Source organism: Amblyraja radiata, chromosome 17, assembly GCF_010909765.2.
Source record: "Amblyraja radiata isolate CabotCenter1 chromosome 17, sAmbRad1.1.pri, whole genome shotgun sequence".
Taxonomy (NCBI): domain Eukaryota; kingdom Metazoa; phylum Chordata; class Chondrichthyes; order Rajiformes; family Rajidae; genus Amblyraja; species Amblyraja radiata.
Window position 1 is genome coordinate 37863970 of NC_045972.1, and position 22145 is coordinate 37886114.

Below are 22145 nucleotides of genomic sequence, written 5' to 3' on the forward strand. Positions count from 1 at the left end.
AAATTTGAGCTGAATATGGAGTAATAATAATATCTTTTATTGTCATTGCACATAAGCGCAACGAGATTTGGTATGCAGCTTCCAACCGATGTCATAACATAAATAACTAATAAAATTTGGATTTAGGTATTTAGATATCCCGAGAACATGGATTGTAAAAAGAACAGTGAAACAGTTCAACAGACTAAAGTGCAGATGTGTAAAAGAGAATAGCAATTCAGATCAAAGATTCTTCGTAGGAATTGGCAATGTGATAAAACAAGTGTGTTTTATTGCATTTCAATGTTTTGTATACTAAGACAATAGGTGCAGGAGTAGGCCATTCGGGCCTTCCAGCCAGCACCGCCATTCACTGTGATCATGGCTGATCATCCACAATCAGTACCCTGTTCCTGCCTTCTCCTCATATCGCCTGACTCTGCTATCTTTAAGAGGTCTAACTAACTTTCTCTTGAAAGCATCCAGAGAATCGGCCTCCACTGCCTTCACACAGATTCACAACTCTCTGGGGGAAAAAGCTTTTCCTCATCTCCGTTCTAAATGGCCTACCCCTTATTCGTAAACTGTGGCCCCTGGTTCTGAACTCCCCCAACATCGGGAACATGTTTCCTGCCTCCAGCGTGTCCAATCCCTTAATAATGTTATATGTTTCAATAAGATATCCTCTCATCCTTCTAAATTCCAAGCCCAGTCGCTCCATTCTTTCAACATATGACAGTCCCGCCATCCAGGGTATTAAACTTGTGAACCTACGCTGCACTCTCCCAATAGCAAGAATGTCCTTCCTCAAATTTAGAGACCAAAACTGCACACAATACTCCAGGTGTGGTCTCACCATGGCCATGTACAACTGCAGAAGGACTTCTTTGCTCCTATGTTCAACTCCTCTTGTTATGAAGGCCATTTAAACGTTCCATTATCAAATCTTCTGAAACCTGCAAAGTAAGAGATTTGCAGAGTAATAATAAACAAATTCTATAGTTTTTGTTAGATTTTAACTTTCTTTCACATTCAACTCATCATGGGAGATAGAGTGATACAGTGTGGAAACAGGCCATTCAGCTCAACTCGCCCACACCAGCGAACAATGTCCCAGCTCCTACTCCTACCTCCCTGTGCTTGGTCCATATCCCTCCAAACCTGTCCTATCCATGTACCTGTCTAACTGTTTCTTAAACGATGGGATAGTCCCAGCCTCAACTACCTCCTCTGGCAGCTTGTTCCATACACCCACCACCATTTGTGTGAAAAAGTTACCCCTCGGATTCCTATTAAATCTTTTCCCCTTCACCTTGAACCTATGTCCTCTGGTCCTCGATTCCTCTACTCGGGGCAAAAGACTGTGCATCTACCCGATCTATTCCTCTCATGATATTGTTTCCCTCTATAAGATCTCACCTCATCCTCCTGCGCTCCATGGAATAGAGACCCAGCCTACTCAACCTCTCTCTACAGCTCACACCCTCTAGTCCTGGCAACATCCTCATAAATCTTTTCTGAATCCTTTCAAGCTTGACAATATGTTTCCTATAACATGGTGCCCAGAAATGAACACAATATTTTAAATGCGGTCTCACCAACGTCTTATACAATTGCAACATGACCTCCCAACTTCTATACTCAATACTCTGACTGATGAAGGCCAAAGTGGCAAAAGCCTTTTTGACCACCTTATCGACCTGCGACTCGACTTTCAAGGAAACATGCACCTGTATTCCTAGATCCCTCTGTTCTACAACACTACCCAGAGGCCTATCATTTACTGTGTAGGCGTCCCAAAATGCAACACTTAACACTTCCCTGTATTAAATTCCATCAACCATTCCTCCGCCCACCTGGTCAATCGATCCAGATCCTGCTGCAATCGTTCACAACCATTTTCACCATTCGCAAAACCACTAGCTTTTGTATCATCAGCAAATGTTCTAATCTCACCCTGTATGTTCTCTTCCAAATCATTGATGTAGATGACAAACAGCACCGAACCCTGAGGCACACCACTAGTTACAGGCATCCAGTCTGAGAAGCAACCTTCCACCATTACCCTCCTCTTCCTTCCATGGAGCCAATTTGCTATCAGCTATCTCTCCTTGGATCCCATGCGATCTAACATTCCAAAGCAGTCTACCATGTGGAACCTTATAGAACGCCTTACTGAAGTCCATGTACACGACATGTACAGCTCTGCCCACATTAACCTTTTTGGTCACGTCTTCAAAAAAATCAATCAGATTTGTGAGACACGACCTCCCACATACAAAACCATGCTGACTATCCTTAATCAGTCCTTGCCCATCCAAATGCCTGTATATCCTATCCCTCAGAATACTCTGCAGTAACTTGCCAACTACAGATGTTAAGCTCACCGGCCTATAGTTCCCAGCATTTTCCCTGCAGCCCTTCTTGAAAAGAGGTACAACATTTGCCACCCTCCAGTCTTCCGGCACCTCTCCTGGATTTAAGGACGACTTGTAAATTTCAACCAGGACTCCTCTCTAGTTTCCCACAATGTCCTCGGATATATCAGATCAGGTCCTGGAGATTGTCTACCTTCAAACACGACGCTACCTTCAGTACTTCTTCGACAGTAACCCTGACTGCTCTCAAGACACTTCCAGTGACAGCTCCAATTTCCTCTGTCTTACTGTCTTTCTCCTCGGTAAATACAGAGGAGAAATACTAATTTAGGACCTTGCCCATCTCCTGTGGCTCCACACAGAGATTCCTGAGAGGTCCCACTCTCTCTCTAGTTACCTTTTCCCCCTGTATGTATTTATAAAATCTTTTGGGATTGTCCTTAATGCTACCCGCCAGAGCAATCGCCTGGCCCCTTCTTGCCCTTGTGCAATAAAAATTACAATAACATGTTTTTATATCTCAAATGGCTACGAATTTATAATAGGACAGTATCATTTATCCCAATGTACAATTACATAAAAAAGTGAAACGTAAACTCAAAATTAAGTGATACAAGTTTTAAATGATAAAGCTCTTACAAACCGTCATAGGGGCACCCCTTTCCAGCCCATCTCAGTGTCTTAAAACATACTCGTCTATTTTTTTTTTCCATTTTTAAAGCAGGACTGTGAGAAAATGAATTTACTAATTCAAAGCAGCTTTCAAGCAGAGATTCTAAATTCATAATAAAATACAGAACTGACTTTTTTCGTTTTTTTTAAAAACAATATTTATCAATAACCCATGAACTTTTAAATTGTTTATCTGTAACGCTAGTGGGAGTTGTGTACAGGCCTCCTAACAGTAGTAGTGGAGTTGGGGATGGCATCAAACAGGAAATTAGAAATGCGTGCAACAAAGGTAAAACAGTTATAATGGGTGACTTCAATCTACATATAGATTGGGTGAATCAAATTGGCAAGGGTGCTAAGGAAGAGGATTTCTTGGAATGTATGCGGGATAGTTTTCTAAACCAACATGTAGAGGAACCAACGAGAGAGCAGGCTATTCTAGACTGGGTATTGAGTAATGAGGAAGGGTTAGTTAGCAGTCTTGTTGTGCGTGGCCCCTTGGGCAAGAGTGACCATAATATGGTTGAGTTCTTCATTAGGATGGAGAGTGACATCGTTAATTCAGAAACAAGGGTCCTGAACTTAAAGAAATGTAACTTTGAGGGTATGAGACGTGAATTGTTCAAGATAGACTGGCGATTGATTCTTAATGGGTTGACGGTGGATATGCAATGGAAGGCATTTAAAGACTGCTAGATGAACTACAACAATTGTTCATCCCAGTTTGGCAAAAAAATAAATCAGGGAAGGTAGTGCATCCGTGGATAACAAGGGAAATCAGGGATAGTATCAAAACAAAAGATGAAGCGTACAAATTAGCCAGAAAATGCAGCCTACCAGAGGACTGGGAGAAATTCAGAGACCAGCAGAGGAGGACAAAGGGCTTAATTAGGAAAGGGAAAATAGATTATGAAAGAAAACTGGCAGGTAACATAAAAACTGACTGCAAAAGCTTTTATAGATATGTGAAGAGAAAAAGATTAGTTAAAACAAATGTAGGTCCCTTGCAGTCAGAAACGGGTGAATTGATCATGGGGAACAAGGACATGGCAGACCAATTGAATAACTACTTTGGGTCTGTCTTCACTAAGGAAGACATAAATAATCTGCCGGAAATAGCAGGGGACCGGGGGTCAAATGAGATGGAGGAACTGAGTGAAATCCAGGTTAGCCGGGAAGTGGTGTTAGGTAAATTGAATGGATTAAAGGCCGATAAATCCCCAGGGCCAGATAGGCTGCATCCCAGAGTACTTAAGGAAGTAGCCCCAGAAATAGTGGATGCATTAGTGATAATTTTTCAAAACTCTTTAGATTCTGGAGTAGTTCTTGAGGATTGGAGGGTAGCTAATGTAACACCACTTTTTAAAAAGGGAGGGAGAGAGAAAACGGGGAATTACAGACCAGTTAGTCTAACGTCAGTAGTGGGGAAACTGCTAGAAGCAGTTATTAAAGATGGGATAGCAGCACATTTGGAAAGTGGTGAAATCATTGGACAAAGTCAGCATGGATTTATGAAGGGTAAATCATGTCTGAAGAATCTTATAGAATTTTTCGAGGATGTAACTAGTAGAGTGGATAAGGGAGAACCAGTGGATGTGTTATATCTGGACTTTCAGAAGGCTTTCGACAAGGTCCCACATAAGAGATTAGTATACAAACTTAAAGCATACGGTATTGGGGGTTCAGTATTGATGTGGATAGAGAACTGGCTGGCAGACAGGAAGCAAAGAGCAGGAGTAAACGGGTCCTTTTCACAATGGCAGGCAGTGACTAGTGGGGTACCACAAGGCTCAGTTCTGGGACCCCAGCTATTTACGATATATATTAATGATTTGGACGAGGGAATTGAATGCAACATCTCCAAGTTTGCGGATGACACGAAGCTGGGGGGCAGTGTTAGCTGTGAGGAGGATGCTAGGAGGCTGCAAGGTAGGCTGGGTGAGTGGGCAAATGCATGGCAGATGCAGTATAATGTGGATAAATGTGAGGTTATCCACTTTGGTGGCAAAAACAGGAAAGTAGATTATTATCTGAATGGTGGCCGATTAGGAAAGGGGGAGATGCAACGAGACCTGGGTGTCATGGTACACCAGTCATTAAAAGTAGGCATTTAGGTGCAGCAGGCAGTGAAGAAGGCGAATGGTATGTTAGCATTCATAGCAAAAGGATTTGAGTATAGGAGCAGGGAGGTTCTACTGCAGTTGTACAGGGTCTTGGTGAGGCCACACCTGGAGTATTGCGTACAGTTTTGGTCTCCTAATCTGAGGAAAGACATTCTTGCCATAGAGGGAGTACAGAGAAGGTTCACCAGACTGATTCCTGGGATGTCAGGACTTTCATATGAAGAAAGACTGGATAGACTCGGTTTGTACTCGCTAGAATTTAGAAGATTGAGGGGGGATCTTATAGCAACGTACAAAATTCTTAAGGGGTTGGACAGGCTAGATGCAGGACGATTTTTCACACAGAGAGTGGTGAATCTGTGGAATTCTCTCCCGCAGAAGGTAGTTGAGGCCAGTTGATTGGCTATATTTAAGAGGGAGTTAGATGTGGCCCTTGTGGCTAAAGGGATCAGGGGGTATGGAGAGAAGGCAGGTACAGGATACTGAGTTGGATGATCAGCCATGATCATATTGAATGGCGGTGCAGGCTCGAAGGGCCGAATGGCCTACTCCTGCACCTATTTCCTATGTTTCTATGTAATGGTAAATACGTCAATTCCATTTAAACGCGAGTTTAAAACAAAATGTGTCAGGAGTGGGATTCGAACCCACGCCTCCAGAGGAGACTGCGACCTGAACGCAGCGCCTTAGACCGCTCGGCCATCCTGACTTGTCGATGGAGCGATGTAAATGAAATGGAGGAAACTGAATTTGTGACTTTCAATCTTCATACGAGATTTAAATGTTCCCTAAAAGTTAACCTAATCGCTAATACCTTTCGCTAAAACGCGCTAAATGTAACTGCTCGCAGTTCATGAGCTCACGTAAGTACAAAATCTCCCGAGCCTTGTTTGTATCCGCCTATCACTTGCCAGGCTTTATTCCGCCTTCACCTGTTTTCCAGCTTTGTTCCCCCCTACTGCAAAATGTGAAGGGTCCCGAAATGTTACCTATCAATGTCTTCCAGAGATGCTACCTGACCCGCTGAGTTACTCCAGCACTTTGTGTTTTATTTCTGTAAATCATCATCCGGAGCTCCTACTTAATATTTCCATTCTGTGCGTGCATGTGTTTACTTTTTGTAACCATTAATCTTTTGTAACCATTAATCTTTTGTAACCGTGCTCTGTTAATGCAATACAATGCTTTCGTCCGCCGAATAACGGGTATTTAGGGAGCTTTCTGTACAGCACGTCTGCTATTTTGCAAAGTGAAAGGAAAGGGGGCGCTGCTGGGTATTTTTTTGAAGGTTTAAGGTTTAAATTACGTTTTTCATCTGGAAAATCTGCGATCGGCCGCGCTGCAGCCGGCGCCCAGGGATCCCGGTGGCAACACTTTGGAACGTGAAGGTCCCGGTGCAACGTTCCAATGGAACGCTCCCTGGACATTGTTGCAAAGCGCGGCCCGCGCGCCAGCTCCTTCATCGGCCGCGAGGCGCTCCCGCACTTCCTGGGTGGACGAAAGGCTCTCTTGCTCTGCAAATCTTTCATGCTCCTGACCCGTGGATGAGGAAGTAGGCATCGGATAAGCAACCCTCTAAATAATTGCAACCGATTTATGCAACCGGCGGAAGACATTTATAGAGAAGAGAAACACACCGGAGATTTTAAAAAAGGGGCTCGGGGAAATGTTGATTATCGGCAGGTTGGCTTGGGAGATCCGAGTGTCGTTGTGCGCTGCCGTTGTGTTTCTGTCCATGGTCATCTCCAGGAGTTTAAGAGACTACATTGATCAACCCACACTGCTGAAGTTGTTCCGCGTGCAGTTTCTGCTCTTTGTCAACATCCTCATGTCAATCGGTTCGCGGTACATCTGGAAGAAGATTGTCACCAACCTGCACACTTTATGTACAGCCTCCTGCAATCATGTCAAGTGTTTTACCCTCTGGAAAATCACAATTGTGGTTTTTCTATTCCTGACACATTCCAGTTTCGTTTCTTTGCTGACTTTGGTTTCAGAGGAGCCTCACATCTTTTCCATGGTCTCCTACTCCTGCCTAGGAATCTACATTTTCCTCATTTTCAGTCTGTTTGTATTAGGGCTGTTGGAAAAGGCCCAGAGATTGATCAGTTTTAGACGGGCTCCCTCGTCCATCCAAAACCGGAATGTTATTTCCGTGGCCCTGGCCCTCCTGTTTACGTTTGCTTGCACTGTCATGGGCCTCCTCAATGCACGCCAGCCTCCAATGATCAAACAGGTGGAGTTATCTCTCCCCAAGCTACCTCGGTCATTCCACAATTTGAAGATAGTATTGTTGGCTGACATTCATTTAGGGCCCACAGTGGGAAGGACCCAACTTGAAACGGTTGTGAAAATGGTCAATGAACTAAATGCAGGTAAGTCACATGCATAAACGATTCAAGATTTAAGCTAAATACCACATGTCAGTTAGATGTACGAGACTTCTGGTTACACATGATGTAAAACTATATGAGGTGCAATGTATCCCAATCCATTAGCGACAGATTGCTGTCTTTATGTCCTCCAGTTGTGACTGATGGAGGCTGATCTAATTGTGATTTAAAACTGCTGTCTTTGTAAACCAGTTGAAAAAATAACTGCACCTTTTTCAGATGTCATCGTGATAGTCGGTGACCTGACTGACTCCCAGGTGGTCAATCTCAGAACAGCCTCTGAGCCTCTGAGAAAGCTGATGCCAAAATTAGGAACGTACTTTGTTACAGGTAAAGTTTCACTATATTGGATATGCGGCAGCAAGGCAGTTATAGAAATGGTACAGATAAACCCATCTGTTTAACTTCTACAGAAATGTTTCCACAGAATAAACTATAGATTTAACCACTACACTCTTTGGAGGAGTAGAAGCTAAATACATAGGTTATTGACTTCAAAGTCCCAGTATGCCTGCGTAGAGTGAATGTGGAGAGGATGTTTCCATTCGAGGGAGAGTCGAGGACCAGAGGCCATAGCCTCAGAATAAAAGCACGTACCTTTAGAAAGGAGATGAAGAGGCATTTCTTTAGTCAGAGGGTGGTGAATCTGTGGAATTCATTGTCACAGATGGTTGTGGAGACCAAGTCAATGGATATTTTTAAGGCAGAGATTGACAGATTCTTGATTAGTAAGGATATCAGGGTTATGGGGAAAAGTCAGGAGAATGGGGTTGAGAGGGAAAGATAGATCAGACATGATTGGATGGCGGAGTAGACTTGAATGGGCCAAATGGCCTAATTCTGCTCCCAGAACTCATGAACTAATGAGGTATGCAAAAGGATAATTGCAAAATCAGCCAGTTTAGGAAGGCAGAATGATTGGTGAATCTGCCAACCATCTAAGAAAACAGCTCATAGTACGGAAGACACAACTTAAATTCATACCCATAGTGCCAATAGCTAGTGTAGATTTTTATTATGGTAGAAATATTACTTGTAGATAATGGGCAGCTATAGGATTCAGCTGGAAAACTAAAGATAATATAACCCCATGTGTCTTTCCACAGTAGGAATGCCTTCGCTTTGCATTGCTGTTTCTGCATATATGTTGTGGCCGATGACCTTGAAATCACCTTGTATGCCCGAAAAGATTATTTTGGCCTCCTAGTTCACAACAGCTGGCATGAATCTCGAGTTGCTTGTTATCAATTTTTTTTCCATGTTACTATCTCCAGCAAACATTTTAATCCAACTGAGAAATGTTTGTCGTTCACCGTAAATTTTTTGCCAATTACTGCTGGTAAATAGAAGGTTGTGAAATAAAAATTGAAAAGACTATTGCTCAGAATGTTTTCATGCCCCTGATTGTCAGACAGTAAGCCTAGTTAGTCTGTGGATTTGCATCTGGCATAGCAAATAGCTTTGTATAGTTAATTATTTTAGGGACTGTTTGCAATATCTTGTCGGAGAGAGAAGGTGTGAATGTCTGATATGAAGTACAAAATGAGATGGGTTGAACAAGATAAGGGATGAGTGAAAGTTTAAATGCAGCTGCCCAGATGTAAAGAAATTGATTGAAAGGTACAACATGGAAACAGGCCCTTCGGCCCTACATGTCCATGCTGACCATCAATCATCCATTCACGCTAGTTTCATGTTATCCACTTTTGCATCAACTCTCTAGACTCTGGAGACAATGAAAACCGCCGCTTTGTATTTTACTAACAAATGCACCTAAGGATTAATCATATGGATAAATCATAAAATGATTACAGAGATTATATACCTAAGGATATTAACAATTCCTCACTGTTTTTGTTAATCAGTAAAGCATTTGGGTTTACAGTGAGCCACGTATAGCCTCTGATTAATGTCAGCACTCGTGATTAAAGTAATGTGCTTTACTAACTACCTGTTCTATCATGGATCCACAATTACAGTAATTAGTTGGTATTCCAAATTTTGGCAAAGCAGCCATCACGGCTCAGTGCTGTTGAATTTGTGCTATTTTCAATAAGGTGCAGCTAAAATTATTCGGCATCAATATAAGAATGACTACATTCATTTCAGTTTTTGCATATTGCTAGTTTGCCCCATTGTAGATGCCTCTTCTGTGAATTCCTAATATTAACGGAATGCTTACAAAGGGCAAAGAGGGGAAGTTCTGCATTTCATCAATTTGATGTGAAAATTCCATTTGGCTTCCTTGCAGAAATAAAGGTCGGCACTGCCCTTTCAACTCGCTGGAAGTACCAGCAGTGCATTGCCCTTTGCATTCAATGGAAATGCTTAATTTTGTTTTAAGGGAAACCATTCTTGCTCCAACTCGTCTGAGCTGTTTATGTCTTTCATTTGAATAGAAAAGTAAATAGGACAGGGCTGACAACATTGGGTGAGAGTTGAGAGTGAGAAATTTCGAGGGAACGTAGCAGCCGAGGGGGGCTGGGTGTGGGAGGGCGGTGTACCCCCTCCCATGGTAGGGAGCTTTCGAATTTTTCCGTTGAAATTGTGCAATCTGGTGCATACTGTAGCGAGTCTTTTAACTTACACTTGAATGCAACAATTATGCTTTAAATTGGATTAAGTATGAATAAGGTTAGGCTAAATTACATTCCTAATTACATTCCACAATAGAGCCAGGCTCTGATTAACAGATGCAGCACATGAATGACTATATTCATGTATGTAAATCAGATTATATTCATGCTGTTATGCATATATATAGAGAAAAACACAGATATAAGGCAAATCACTTCCATCACTGTTCTGCACAAATAAATCAATCAACCTTACCCTTTGAATATAGAAACAAGACGAAAATAATGCCACATATTCAATCATATATGGTTCAATTAAATTAAGATATATATGTAAAACATATATGTGGAAACAGGCCCTTCAGTCCACCAAGTCCACACCGACCAGCAATTTATCATATACCAGTTCCATCCATCATGCCAGGGACAATTTGCAGAAGCCAATTAACCTACAAACCTGCGCTTCTTTTGGATGTGGGAGAAACCGGAATATCCAGAGAAACCCCATGTGGTAGTAAGGCAGCAACTCTATCGCTGCACCACCGTGCCACCCCATTAAATTATTTTTTCTGTAATATATTTATTATGGTGTCACGTCAATAAAGATGAACACATGATTCTGATTTCTGCCCTTAGTTGGATAACACACATCTCCAGTCATTGTGTTTCATGGCTGGTTTTCAATCTCTTCAGTCTGAAGTTCTCGACCCGAAACATCACCCATTCTTTCTCTCCAGAGATGCTGCCTGTCCTGCTGAGTTTTTCTAGTTTTTAGTGTCTATCTTCAGTTTAAACCAGCATCTGCAATTCCTTCCTACACTATTTGTTAAGCAAAACAGGTCCTATTCTCATAATATTTTTCACCTCAACTAACGACCTAGCATTTTTCTCCTTTATGTCCAATCTACCTATAGTCACACTCTTAAGAGAGTCATAGAGCAAAGAAATAGGTTCTTCTGTCCAAATCATCCATGTTTTCCAATATGCCCCATCTTGGCTAGTCCCATTTGTCTGTGTTTGGAACACATCCTTCTGAACCTTTCCTATCCATGCACCTGTCTAAATGTCTTTTAAATGTTATTTATTGTACCAACCTCAATTATTTGCTTTGCAGTTAGTTCCACATTCCCACCAATCTCTGTGGAAAAGGTTGCCCCTTGGGTTCTTATTACATCTTTCTCCTCTTACCTTAACATATGCCCTTATTCTTTATTCCCTTCCTTTGGCGAAAGATATTGTGCATTCACTCTGTCTATTCCACTCATGATGTCATACGTCTCTATAAGATCATTCCTCAACCTCCTGTGCTCCAAGGAAGTAAGTTCTAAATTCCTCAACCGCTCCCAATAGCTCAACCTCTTGAATCCTGGCAGCATCCTTGTAAATAGCCAGCAAGTATAAAAGGTGACCGCCCCTGGTGTGGCAATGTGCAATTTCAAGATAAAGCACAGCAGCTTAGTTAATAAAAGTTCAGAACAATAGAAGTTGGCATTTTATGTGGAACATCTTATTAGAATGGAGGAGTAGTTTTCACCAAAATAACCCCCCCCCCCCCCCCCCACCCCAATGTTGTTCAACTTGCAAATTCCCACCTTTATTAATTATCTCAGATTTTTTTTTGAAATTATTGATATTTTTGTCCCTCTTTTATGCATGCCATTCTGACCAACTATATTGGGAAGCAGTTTAGGAGGCAAAGTAATGAACTTTGTGCCATCTTTCTGGGTGAATCTCAGGTAACCATGACTACTACAGTGCTGATGTCAGCAACTGGTTTACGCACCTACAGTCGTTGAATGTTCAGCCTCTCCACAATGAACACGTCAAGATTTACAGCCCCAGTGGCAACAATGACTGGTTCTGCCTGGCTGGGGTCGATGATGTTGAAGCAGAAATGTTACGGTAAGTTCATCTTTATAAGTTTTCTCCGTGTACACTGCGCCTTGCGGAATGTGTTCCAGAGATGTGGAATGCTGTAGCCTTTCTGAGAAAAACAAATACACCTGCTTTTCTCCTTCCTCCTCAAATCAATGAAAGGATGACTTTTGAAAAACAAATGGGAAGTTTTTATGTTTTCTCTCTAGCCCATAAGCAGCCATGTGTTCAGTAAATTCCAGTGCTGGATTTCAATAGGATAATCACCACAGATTTTGTTAAAGTGCTGCTTGGTGGACTTGTTTTTCTCGACCATTGAAGTATAAGGTACAGGCTTCTATATTTATTTTTCTATATATGTGTGTGTGTGTGTATATTAATTACATTAGTGTTAAATGAATATAAATGTTGTAAAACAAATACAGAACAACAATAAATAATACAAAATGTTGCTCCTAAGGAAGTGATTAACACAGTAAACATAGGAGTTTTCATTTCCCATCATACAGCAGGCAGCCAGCCAGAGGGTGGCTTAATCTTTAATGCAAATGCAGATATTCATTTTCTATGTATTTACATGCTGTAGATGATTCAGCCACACTTTTAATATATTCCATATTTCCTGACTAATGTGGCAATAACAGGTGAGATGATTACGTTTCTATCAATTTCGGTTTATGCACTAGAAGGGACTTTGGAAGCTTGAGGTTTGATCCTTTCTGAAGATGGCTGTGCTGCCATTAGACAGATGAAATGGCAGTGAAGTCACCAGGGTTGGCCTTCGATTCACAGATGTTCAATGGTACTTTATTATCACATGTACCTAGTACAGTGACATTCCTATTTTGCATACAGTTCAGTAAAATCGTTCTGTACATAGGCACAATCAGCCAAGTACAAGAATATAGGAATAGTAGAATAGGAACACTGACAGTGGCGGACTGGGTCTAAAAATATTGGTTGCCAGGAGACAAAGGGGGCCCACTTGATATAGGGGGCCCACTTCATCAGGGGCCCACTTGCCATCGGGCAAGCTGACATCCTGGCCAGTCCGCCACTGAACACTGAGACAGTACACAAGAGTTGCCACGTTTCTGGTGCCATTTTGTATGATTCAAGTCTTAAATTGTTTGTAGTGTCTTAATGTTAACTGAGGACTATAAACTGGTTTAGAATGCTGTCAAATAGCAAGATATCACAGAAAGGTCATTGCTTTCCTTTAAAACATAAAATGATATTTGCAGGCAAATTTTGAGAGTTTAAGCCAAAGTTTCATTTCAAAAGAGTTGGAAGGCAGAGGGTCTAAAATTAGCCTTGGAAGAGCTAAAATACAATAAGCATAAGTTCATAATTCATAGGAACAGAAGTAGGCTATGCGTCCCACCGAGTCTACTCTGCCATACGATCATGGCTGATCTATCTTTCCCTCTCAACTCCAATTCTCCTGCCTTCACCCCCTTACTAATCAAGAATCTGTCAATCTCTGCTTTAAAAATACCCAATGACTTGGCCTCCACAGCCATCTGTGGCAACAAATTCTACAGATTTACCATCCTCTGACAAAAGATATTTCTCACCATCTCCTTTGCAAAGGTACATCCTTTTTTCTGAGACTGTGCCCTATGGTCCTACACTCTCCCACTTGTGCAAACATCTTCTGCATGTCCACTCTATCCAGGCCTTTCACTATTTGGTAGGTTTCAGCGAGGTCCCCCTTCATCCTACTAAACTCCAGCAAGTACGGGCCCAGAGCTGTCAAACCCTCATCATACATTAACCCATTCATTAAATTCATCAGAACGTTCTATAAGAGGAATGTGGGCACAAGCTCGCCAGTCAGTATACCAGGTAATATTGATCTCTTGGCTTGACTTTTGCTGCTTCCTGTGTAGGTATCCTGGACATGGTATGGACTTGAAGAAAGCATTGGATGGCTGTAGTACAGAAGATGCTATCGTGCTGTTAGCGCACCAGCCAGTAGCCGCCAAACGTGCTCTTCAAAGCAGGCCAGATATCAGCCTGATTCTCTCTGGTATGAAATACCTTATTATTATCTGTTTAATTTTATCCTTTAGTGGGGAAAAAAGTATCTAAGTAACTTGAATAAGTGTCTGAACAACATCATGGACATACAAAGTTCCTCAGAGCTAATATTAAACTTGGTGTTAATCCTTAACCTAAAACTATCCAATCTATACTCCTCCACACCAGCTAATATTCCCTAACTACATTCCATACAAATGACTGATCATGTACCAGACCACTGCAAGTATCAGTGTTGATGATGGAATATGCTGACAGTATGACTGGCCGGCAGTTTGAGTGATAGTGTGATAATGTCACAACATGTCTGTGCAGCAAGATGTAATAGACACGATATATTAGTATTGGTGTGGCACTAGTTTGTGGGTACACTCCTCACAATGATTTCCCAACTATTAACATGGTGATTTCTCTGTAGTTGTCAACAGTTGGATACCAGCGTCAAATGACTATTGAGCTAAAAATATTTTGAGGAACTGCCGTGGTGTCTGCCCTCCCGGTCGATATTAATTATGTTTCCATCTGGGCTAAAGGATTTATGCAACTAAAATGTGTTATTTAATAGCCTCTACTCCATTTGATAAAGATGTTGACTTATTGCTTCGGTTTATGTCATTGCGCAGTTAGCACATAAAACAAAATGGTTCAGGTTTATGGGAAGTGTTGTAGATTTACACATTATCTTTGCAAAGCAAACTGCTGATGTGTGTGGGCACTGGGTATGCGAAGGGGTTTAATGTGTGAAGAATGTCAATTTTGCCCTTCCAATCGCCCAGTTGAGTTCTTCCTCCTTGCTTTATATTTCTCAAAGGTCCCATCTGATTTCATCCTCTTAAACCTTGCATGATCTTCCTTTTTTGTTTTTCACCATCTCTTTGATCATCCAAGTTTCCCTAACTTTGCCATCATTGTCCTTCCTCCTTGCTGGAACTAGCCAGTCGTGAACTTTGATCAATTATCCGTTAAGTGACTTCCACGTGTCAAATGTGGACTTGCCCAATAACCGCTGGGTCCAATATACCCTTCTGAGGTCCTGCCTAATAATGTTGTGAAACAAAGAAAGTTGGAGTAAGGAGGGAGAGATAGATCAGCCATGATTCAATGGCGGAGTAGACTTGATGGGCTGAATGGCCTAATTCTACTCATCACTTATGATCTACTTATGAAAGTTGTGCTGCATTGTGAAGTAATGAACTGTAGAACCTTGGGGGTCTCATCTTCAATCCCTGGACTCCTGCATTATTTTACCTTGACTAGGATAATGATAAAGATGCTCAACAATCTAACTAATGTTAAAAATTGAGCCTGGGTTCCCATCTTATTATTATCTGAAGAGTTCCACTTCTGACAGAAACATGCTCGGACATAGAGCTTTCTCATTCTTGACTCCATATGTGTAGGTTAACCAAAATGACCCTTGTTTCTATTTGTTTATGTAGGTTTGGTAACTGATGATCAGTCTTCAGATGCTCTCCCATTTCAGTCCTGGAAGTAATTAGTATAGGGCAGAAACATAACTTTTTGGCAGGCAGTGTGACAGAGTGTCAATGTTTATACTACTTAATTGATTCTACATTCCCAGCAGTGACCTTTGCTCAAATGCATAGTATGTGAAGAAAAGACACCAAACGTTAAGGGCCTGTCCCACTGTACGAGGTAATTCAAGAGTTCTCCCGAGTTTTCCCCCTGATTCGAACTCGGCAAATGTCCGTAGGGGGTCCGTAGGAGTTCATGGATGTCTCGTAGCGGCTCGTACGAGTGAAAAGCAACAAATGTTTTCATCACGAGATTATTTTTTTACTCGTGGACATTTTTCACAGTGTTGGAAAAAACGTCACGGGTTTACCGGATTTCCCGTGTACCTACCATTACTCGTACGAGTTTAAATCTTTTTTAATTTAGAAGTAGCTTGATGTTGATGATTATCATTACAAATCCAACATCTAATGTATTTTATTATTTCAACAGGTCATACCCATGGTGGACAGATCTTTCCTCTAGCAATTGCTGCCTATTTCTTGAATCCATACTTTGAAGGTCTTTATAAAACCGCTCAGAACAATTTTGTGTATGTAACTCCTGGGACAATTTACTACGGCATTCCAATGAGACTAGGAAGCAGAGCAGAAATAACAGAACTCATTTTTAAGACTGAGTGACATTACTCTCTTGCTTCTAGCATCTCCATTTGTGAGCAATGAATGTTATGTTTGTGGCACATGTAAAGAATATGTCGAATTTGAGTCTGAAGAAGAAATATCACCTGCCTATTCTCTCCTCAGATAGAAACATAGAAAATAGGTGCAGGAGGAGGCCATTCGGCCCTTCGAGCCTGCACTGCCATTCATTGTGATCATGGCTGATAATCCACAATCTAACCTGTAACTGCCTTCTCTCCATACTCCTTGATTCAATTAGCCCCAAGAGCTCTATCTAACGCTCTTTTAAATTCATCCAGTTAATTGACCTCCACTGCCTACTGTGGCAGAGAATTCCACAAACTCACAACTCTCAGGGTGAAAAAGTTTTATTCTCATCTCAGTTTTAAATGGCCTCCCCTTTATTCTTAGACCGTGGCCCCTGGTTCTGGACTCCCCCAATATTAGGAACATTTTTCCTGCATCTAGCAAGTCCAGTCCTTTTATAATTGTATATGTTTCTATGAGATGCCCTCTCATCCTTCTAAATTCCAGCAAATACAAACCCAGTTTTTCCAATCTTTCCTCATATGACAGCCCCGCCATCCCGGGGATTGACCTCATGAACCTAAGCTGCACTCCCTCAATAGCAAAGATGTCCTTCCTCAAATCAGGAGACCAACACAGCACAGCACACAATACTCCAGATGTGGTTTCACCAGGGCCCTGTTAGTCCTATACTCAAATATCCTTGTAATGAAGGCCATTAGCTTGAAGTGGCTGTCGAGTCATTAGCTTTCTTCACTGCCTTGCTCTGTGTTTTGCTCAAGATTCCAGCATCTGCAGACTCTTGTGTTACCCAGGTAATTAATTTAATTGACTGATTACTGAGGAGCCATCAATGTACTGTTTTGAAGAGATCAAAGTATATATTTCGAATGACTTGATCCCTTGTAAGACTACAGGTGCAGAGTAAAGGTTTGTGGCAGTCCTTATGGAGTTTACAATTGTTTGTTTGCCCACTCTCTGTGGTCCTTGGGTATAAATTATGATCTGCCCTACTGGGGGTGTCTCCTGTCCTTCTGTGCTGATCATTTGGGGATCATAGACTCTACAGCCACTTCATACATCCATAACAGCATGATGACTCCTGCAAGTCATTAAGTGAAAGATTCTGTATACAAATCGCCTTCTCGCAATCCAATGTCCAGAGAAACCCTGCTGAAGAATAAGTGGAAAATATTCATTAAGGACACCCCTGTCTTGCCTAAGGGTTATGTTCCGTGAACCAATATGCAAGTCAGAATTTATGAAAGTTGGAATCCCCATCACCTGCCCGAAATAACTCAATGAGTTTGAAGAAGGATCTCGATCCGAATCGTCACCTATCCATGTTCTCCAGAGATGCTGGCTTGCCTGCTAAATTAGTCCAGCACTTTGTGTCCGGCACTGGAAGTATTAGCTCTCTCAGCGGCGTCTGGCTTCATCAGGGGCACTTTCTGCAGCCTTCTGGGTAAGCATTGCCGGCTTGAGTTCTGTCTCGCCAAAGATCTTTGGTCTCGCCGTTAGGGCACTTTCTGCAGCGCATGGCCTTCTGGGTAAGCAACACCGCCATTGCCAGCTAGTTTCCAATGTAAACTTGAGTGATCGTACAGTGTGTTTAAATGACTGACTGCCAGACTTACTATTTATATAAATGCAAGTTTACGCAAGTCGCCTATTGCGTAAGTCACGGAGTGTCTGTACCTAGTTATCTTAAAGAGGTTTTATTCTCACTTTCCTGACCGCCATTGAATTCTAAATCAAAAATATTTTTGTTTGTGAATTTTGTGTACGTTTGATATTTGTCAAAAGTACTACAATTATTACTGGTTTATTAATGCCTTAAATTGTTGCTGATTCTATAAACCCATCTATGTGATGCAATGTTAATTACTGCATTGTTTAAGAATGGCTGGTCTATAAATACTAGAGAGACTATTCCTCTTCTCTTGATTTGACTTCCATTGATCAGTGTTGATTTTATATACTTTGAGTATATTGCAATCTCTTGGTCATTCCTTGTGATATCATCTTAACGTAACACATATTGCGCTTCCTTGCTGTAAAAGGCAGTAATATTTTATTATTCTTTCAGTTTTGAGGAGCATTGTCATCATTGTTAAGATGGTTATAGGACCTGTCCCACTTATGTGTCTTTTTCGGCGACTGCCGGCACCTGTCATAGGTCGTTGCAAGTCGCCGAAAATTTTCAACATGTTGAAAATCCAGCGGCGACCAGAACAAGGTACGACTCTATGGGCGACTACTCATGATCCTACAGGCTTCACCCTGCGACGTGTCGTCAGGGTGTCTCCTGTTTGGTCGTGAGTAGTCTCCTCAGTCCCGTAGCGTCTTTCTGGTTGCCGCTGAATTTTCAACATGTTGAAAATTTTCGCCGACCTGCAACGACCTATGATGGGTGCCGGCAGTCACAGAAAAAGTCGCGTAAGTGGGACAGGCCCATATCACTGTTGCTGTGTGAAGGAGAATGCAGTTGCTTGGTTCCGCAACTATCGGCAGTAAGTGTGTGAAAACATGAATTCAGTTATCTGAATATAGAAATTTAAAACAAACCTTTAGCAACTGGGCCAAGCTATAGAAAATAAAATGAGTATTCCAATCCAGTCGGTCCTAGTCACTTCAAATCATTTCTTAATAAATGCTTGAATCAGTTTGAATTAACTGATCAAAATGGGAAACTAGTCAACAAAGTAATTAACAGCTGATTTGAATTAAGAGTACACAAATACATTTTGTAACTTTCAACATCTCAACTAAAGCTGAGGTTATTGCAAAAAAACATGCTATTTTGAAAAAGGAAACAGGTCTGCAAATCTAAGAAAGTAAATAGAAAATGTTGGAATGCACACTAAAGAAAAAGGTGGGTGAATATTTTGGATGTTACACCTTTCATTAGAAAATGGTTATTGCAACCGTTGACGAGAGACACTTTGGTAGCAATGAATCCTCAGTTTCGACTATATTGCACTTCAAACTCGTGATAGTGAATAAACATTTGTGTCTTTGTTTTCTTAAATTTCCCTTTACTCCTTGTTCATCATTCCCAAATAGGTACAGAACACAGATTGCCTTTTATGCAATGTAAGGAAAATAGAATAAACAGACTTGACTTAATTATTGGGCATAGCAAGAACCTGGCACTGTCGAATGTTTTTGCCAAATACAAGGTTACGTTTGTTAAATGTAAAAACTGGTTCTGAAATACTGTCCAGCTAAATCAGGAACCAAATATGTTCAACAAAACTTGTGAGTGTTTTAATCTGTGGAATCTTTTTAAAGATGAATAAATGTTCTCTATCAAAACTAAGCAGTATTTTCTGTTTCCTAAATAAATGTCATTACCTACTTAGCAATCTTGGATATTTGAGAAGTCTGAACAGTGTGCAAATAAAATATTAGTAAATGATTTATTCGCAGGGTGTGGACCTTGCAGGCATCGCAACATTTATTGTCCATCCTTCAGCTCCCCTCAAATGAGGAAACAGATAAGAGTCACAATAAGACACACGGTGGGTTAGAATGAACAGCTACACCTCACACAAATACTTGTGTGAAATGATAACCCAACTAGTGCAACGGGATGAATCCAAAGATACTCAAATAATTTGACTTTGGGTTTTTATTCTGGCACATTGATACTCGAAATATCAGGATTCGGTATCCTCAGTCATCTTTGTACTGCCTAAAACACCACAATACCCTTAAAATACGCTGCACTTTTCCCCTCGTAAAAGATTGTTGGGTAAGGCACAACATTACCTTATCAAGGGAAGACAAGCTGTCATCTTTGCTCCGACTGGTCTACACGTGACTCTTGACTAGAAACAAGATACTGCAGATGTTGGTTATAAAATAAAAAACATCAAGTGCTGGAGTAACTCAGCGGGTCAGGCAGCATCTCTCGGGAACATGGATAGGTGATGTTTTGGGATTCAGATTGATTGTAGTGGGGGGAGGTAGGGAGAAAGCTGGAAGAGAGGAGGGGCAGGACAAACCTGGCAACTAATAATGAGTCTGAAGAAGGGTCTCGACCCAAAACGTCACCCATTCCTTCTCTCCAGAGATGCTGCCTTTCCTGCTGAGTTAGTCCAGCATTTTGTGTCTACCCTGGCATGTAATAGATGGATACAGGTGATGGGAGTATTTGATAGGCAGATGATGGAACAAAGGACAGAGGTGAAAGGACAGAAGGTTTGAGATAAAAGAATTGAAGACTTGTGAATAGTGAAACTGGAGGAAGGAATGTAGGTGGGTGGATAGGAGGAAGGAAGAAGGAGGTGTGAGTCCAGATGGACACAGGAAATGGGGAGAAGGAAGGGGGGGGGGGGGGTTGTAGTTACCTCAAATTGCATTGTAATCTACCTGTGGAATATGAGGTGCTGTCAATATGGGAATGGGAACAGGAGTTAATGTTTAGCAGCTGGGGGATCCAGTGGGCCTTGGCAGACTGAGCGCAAGAGTTCGGCGAAACGGTCGCTGAGTCTACGCTTGGTCGTGCTGATATACATGAGACCACATTGGGAACACCAGATGCAGTAGGTGCCAACCCAAGTCCCATTTGCTAATCATTTTACCTCAACTTCCCATTACCATGTAGAAATCTCTGTCCTGGGCCTCCACCTTTCAACCCAATGGTATGAACATTGACTTATCTAATTCTAGGTAACTACCAAGTTCTCCCCCCCCCCCACCCATTTCTCCCCTCCCCCCATCACCCACATTCCTTCCTCTAGCTTCACAATTCGCACCTCATCAATCTTTTTGCCTCACACCTGTGTTTTCATCTCTGTCCTTTGACCAGTCATCTGCCCCTCTCACCTTTATCCACATTACTTGCCAGTCTTTGTCCTTCCTCTCCTCTCTTCCTGCTTTTTCCCCTCGAAAAGTCCCTCTGAAGAAGGCTTTGAACCCGAATTGTCACCTGGCCATGTTCTCCAAAGATGCTGCCTGTCCCGCTGATTTACTCCAACATCTGCAGTTAACTGTTTCTACAGTAAAGAGTCTTCTAGCACAATGGATGACAGCTTTTCTTCCCTTGATAAGGCAAGGCTGTGAGTTACCCAACACCCTTTTACAAAAAGAAAAGTGCACTTTTTAGGGAACTGTGTGGTTTAGGCAGTAGAACGATGACTGAGAGGATTTTAAATCCTGGCGTTTCAAGTATTAATGTGCCAGAGTAAAAACCTGATAGCAAATGGTGTGAGTGTCTTTGAATTAATCAGGTTGCACTGGTCAGGTTATCATTTCACATAAGTGTTTGAGTGGCATGCAGCTGTTCATTCTAACTTCATACTGTAACAGGAGAGATATATTTGCACATCAACGAAAGACTGAGCAGATGATCGTGTGAATGACGATTTCCTATTTCTATTGACAAAAGAGAAATTTTACATCACCCTTGCCGTCTTTCCTGGACATAGGAGACCCAGGCTGTATGTCTGTTGATCACAGTGTCAAACCTATCTTAACTATCCAGATTCGAACCTGAGAGGCCTTTGCATGCGTGCTGCAACATTGGCTGAGGGAGGGTGCAGGTTGGGGTTTAAAGAGAGTGGAGTTGCTCTGCCATGGGAGCAATGACGTTTGTAGGAGTCCATAACTGTCCTTCCCAACTGAAGGCAGGGAGTCAGTTACCTTTCAGCTGCCTCTCCACTCCAGTTACCTGGGCGTAGTCTTCATCTCTAGATCCATCTGTGTGGAGTTTGCACATCCTTCCTGTGACTATGGGTTCTGGTTTCCTCCCGGAGCAAGGCTGTTCCAGTTAACAAGTTAGTTGACAATTAGTGGCTTGGTTCGGCAATTTGAGCGCCCTGGAGAGGAAAAGACTACAAAAAGTAGTAAACACTGCCCAGTCCATCATCGGCTTTGACCTTCCTTCCATCGAGGGGATTTATCGCAGTCGCTG

General features: G+C 41.8%; 1 protein-coding gene and 1 non-coding gene across 2 annotated transcripts; one reads left to right on the top strand and one right to left on the bottom strand.

Moving 5' to 3' along the window:
• Positions 1–5778: 5778 nt before the first annotated feature.
• trnal-cag lies at positions 5779–5861 on the bottom strand. The gene has a single exon. It is a non-coding gene; the product is annotated as a tRNA-Leu (tRNA).
• A 207-nt stretch (positions 5862–6068) lies between these two features.
• On the top strand, positions 6069–19543 carry tmppe (transmembrane protein with metallophosphoesterase domain). Its single transcript, XM_033036203.1, has 5 exons — positions 6069–7527; positions 7765–7875; positions 11858–12023; positions 13889–14028; positions 16008–19543. Exons 1-5 carry the CDS (start codon positions 6819–6821, stop codon positions 16196–16198), a joined length of 1317 nt encoding a protein of 438 aa, XP_032892094.1. The 5' UTR covers positions 6069–6818; the 3' UTR covers positions 16199–19543.
• The last annotated feature ends 2602 nt before the right edge of the window (positions 19544–22145 follow it).

Coding starts and splice junctions, on each gene's coding strand:
- tmppe (XM_033036203.1), top strand. CDS start 6,819: ATGTTGATTATCGGCAGGTTGGCTTGGGAGATCCGAGTGTCGTTGTGC. Junction 7,528..7,764: donor GGTCAATGAACTAAATGCAG/GTAAGTCACATG, acceptor CACCTTTTTCAG/ATGTCATCGTGATAGTCGGT. Junction 7,876..11,857: donor AGGAACGTACTTTGTTACAG/GTAAAGTTTCAC, acceptor GGTGAATCTCAG/GTAACCATGACTACTACAGT.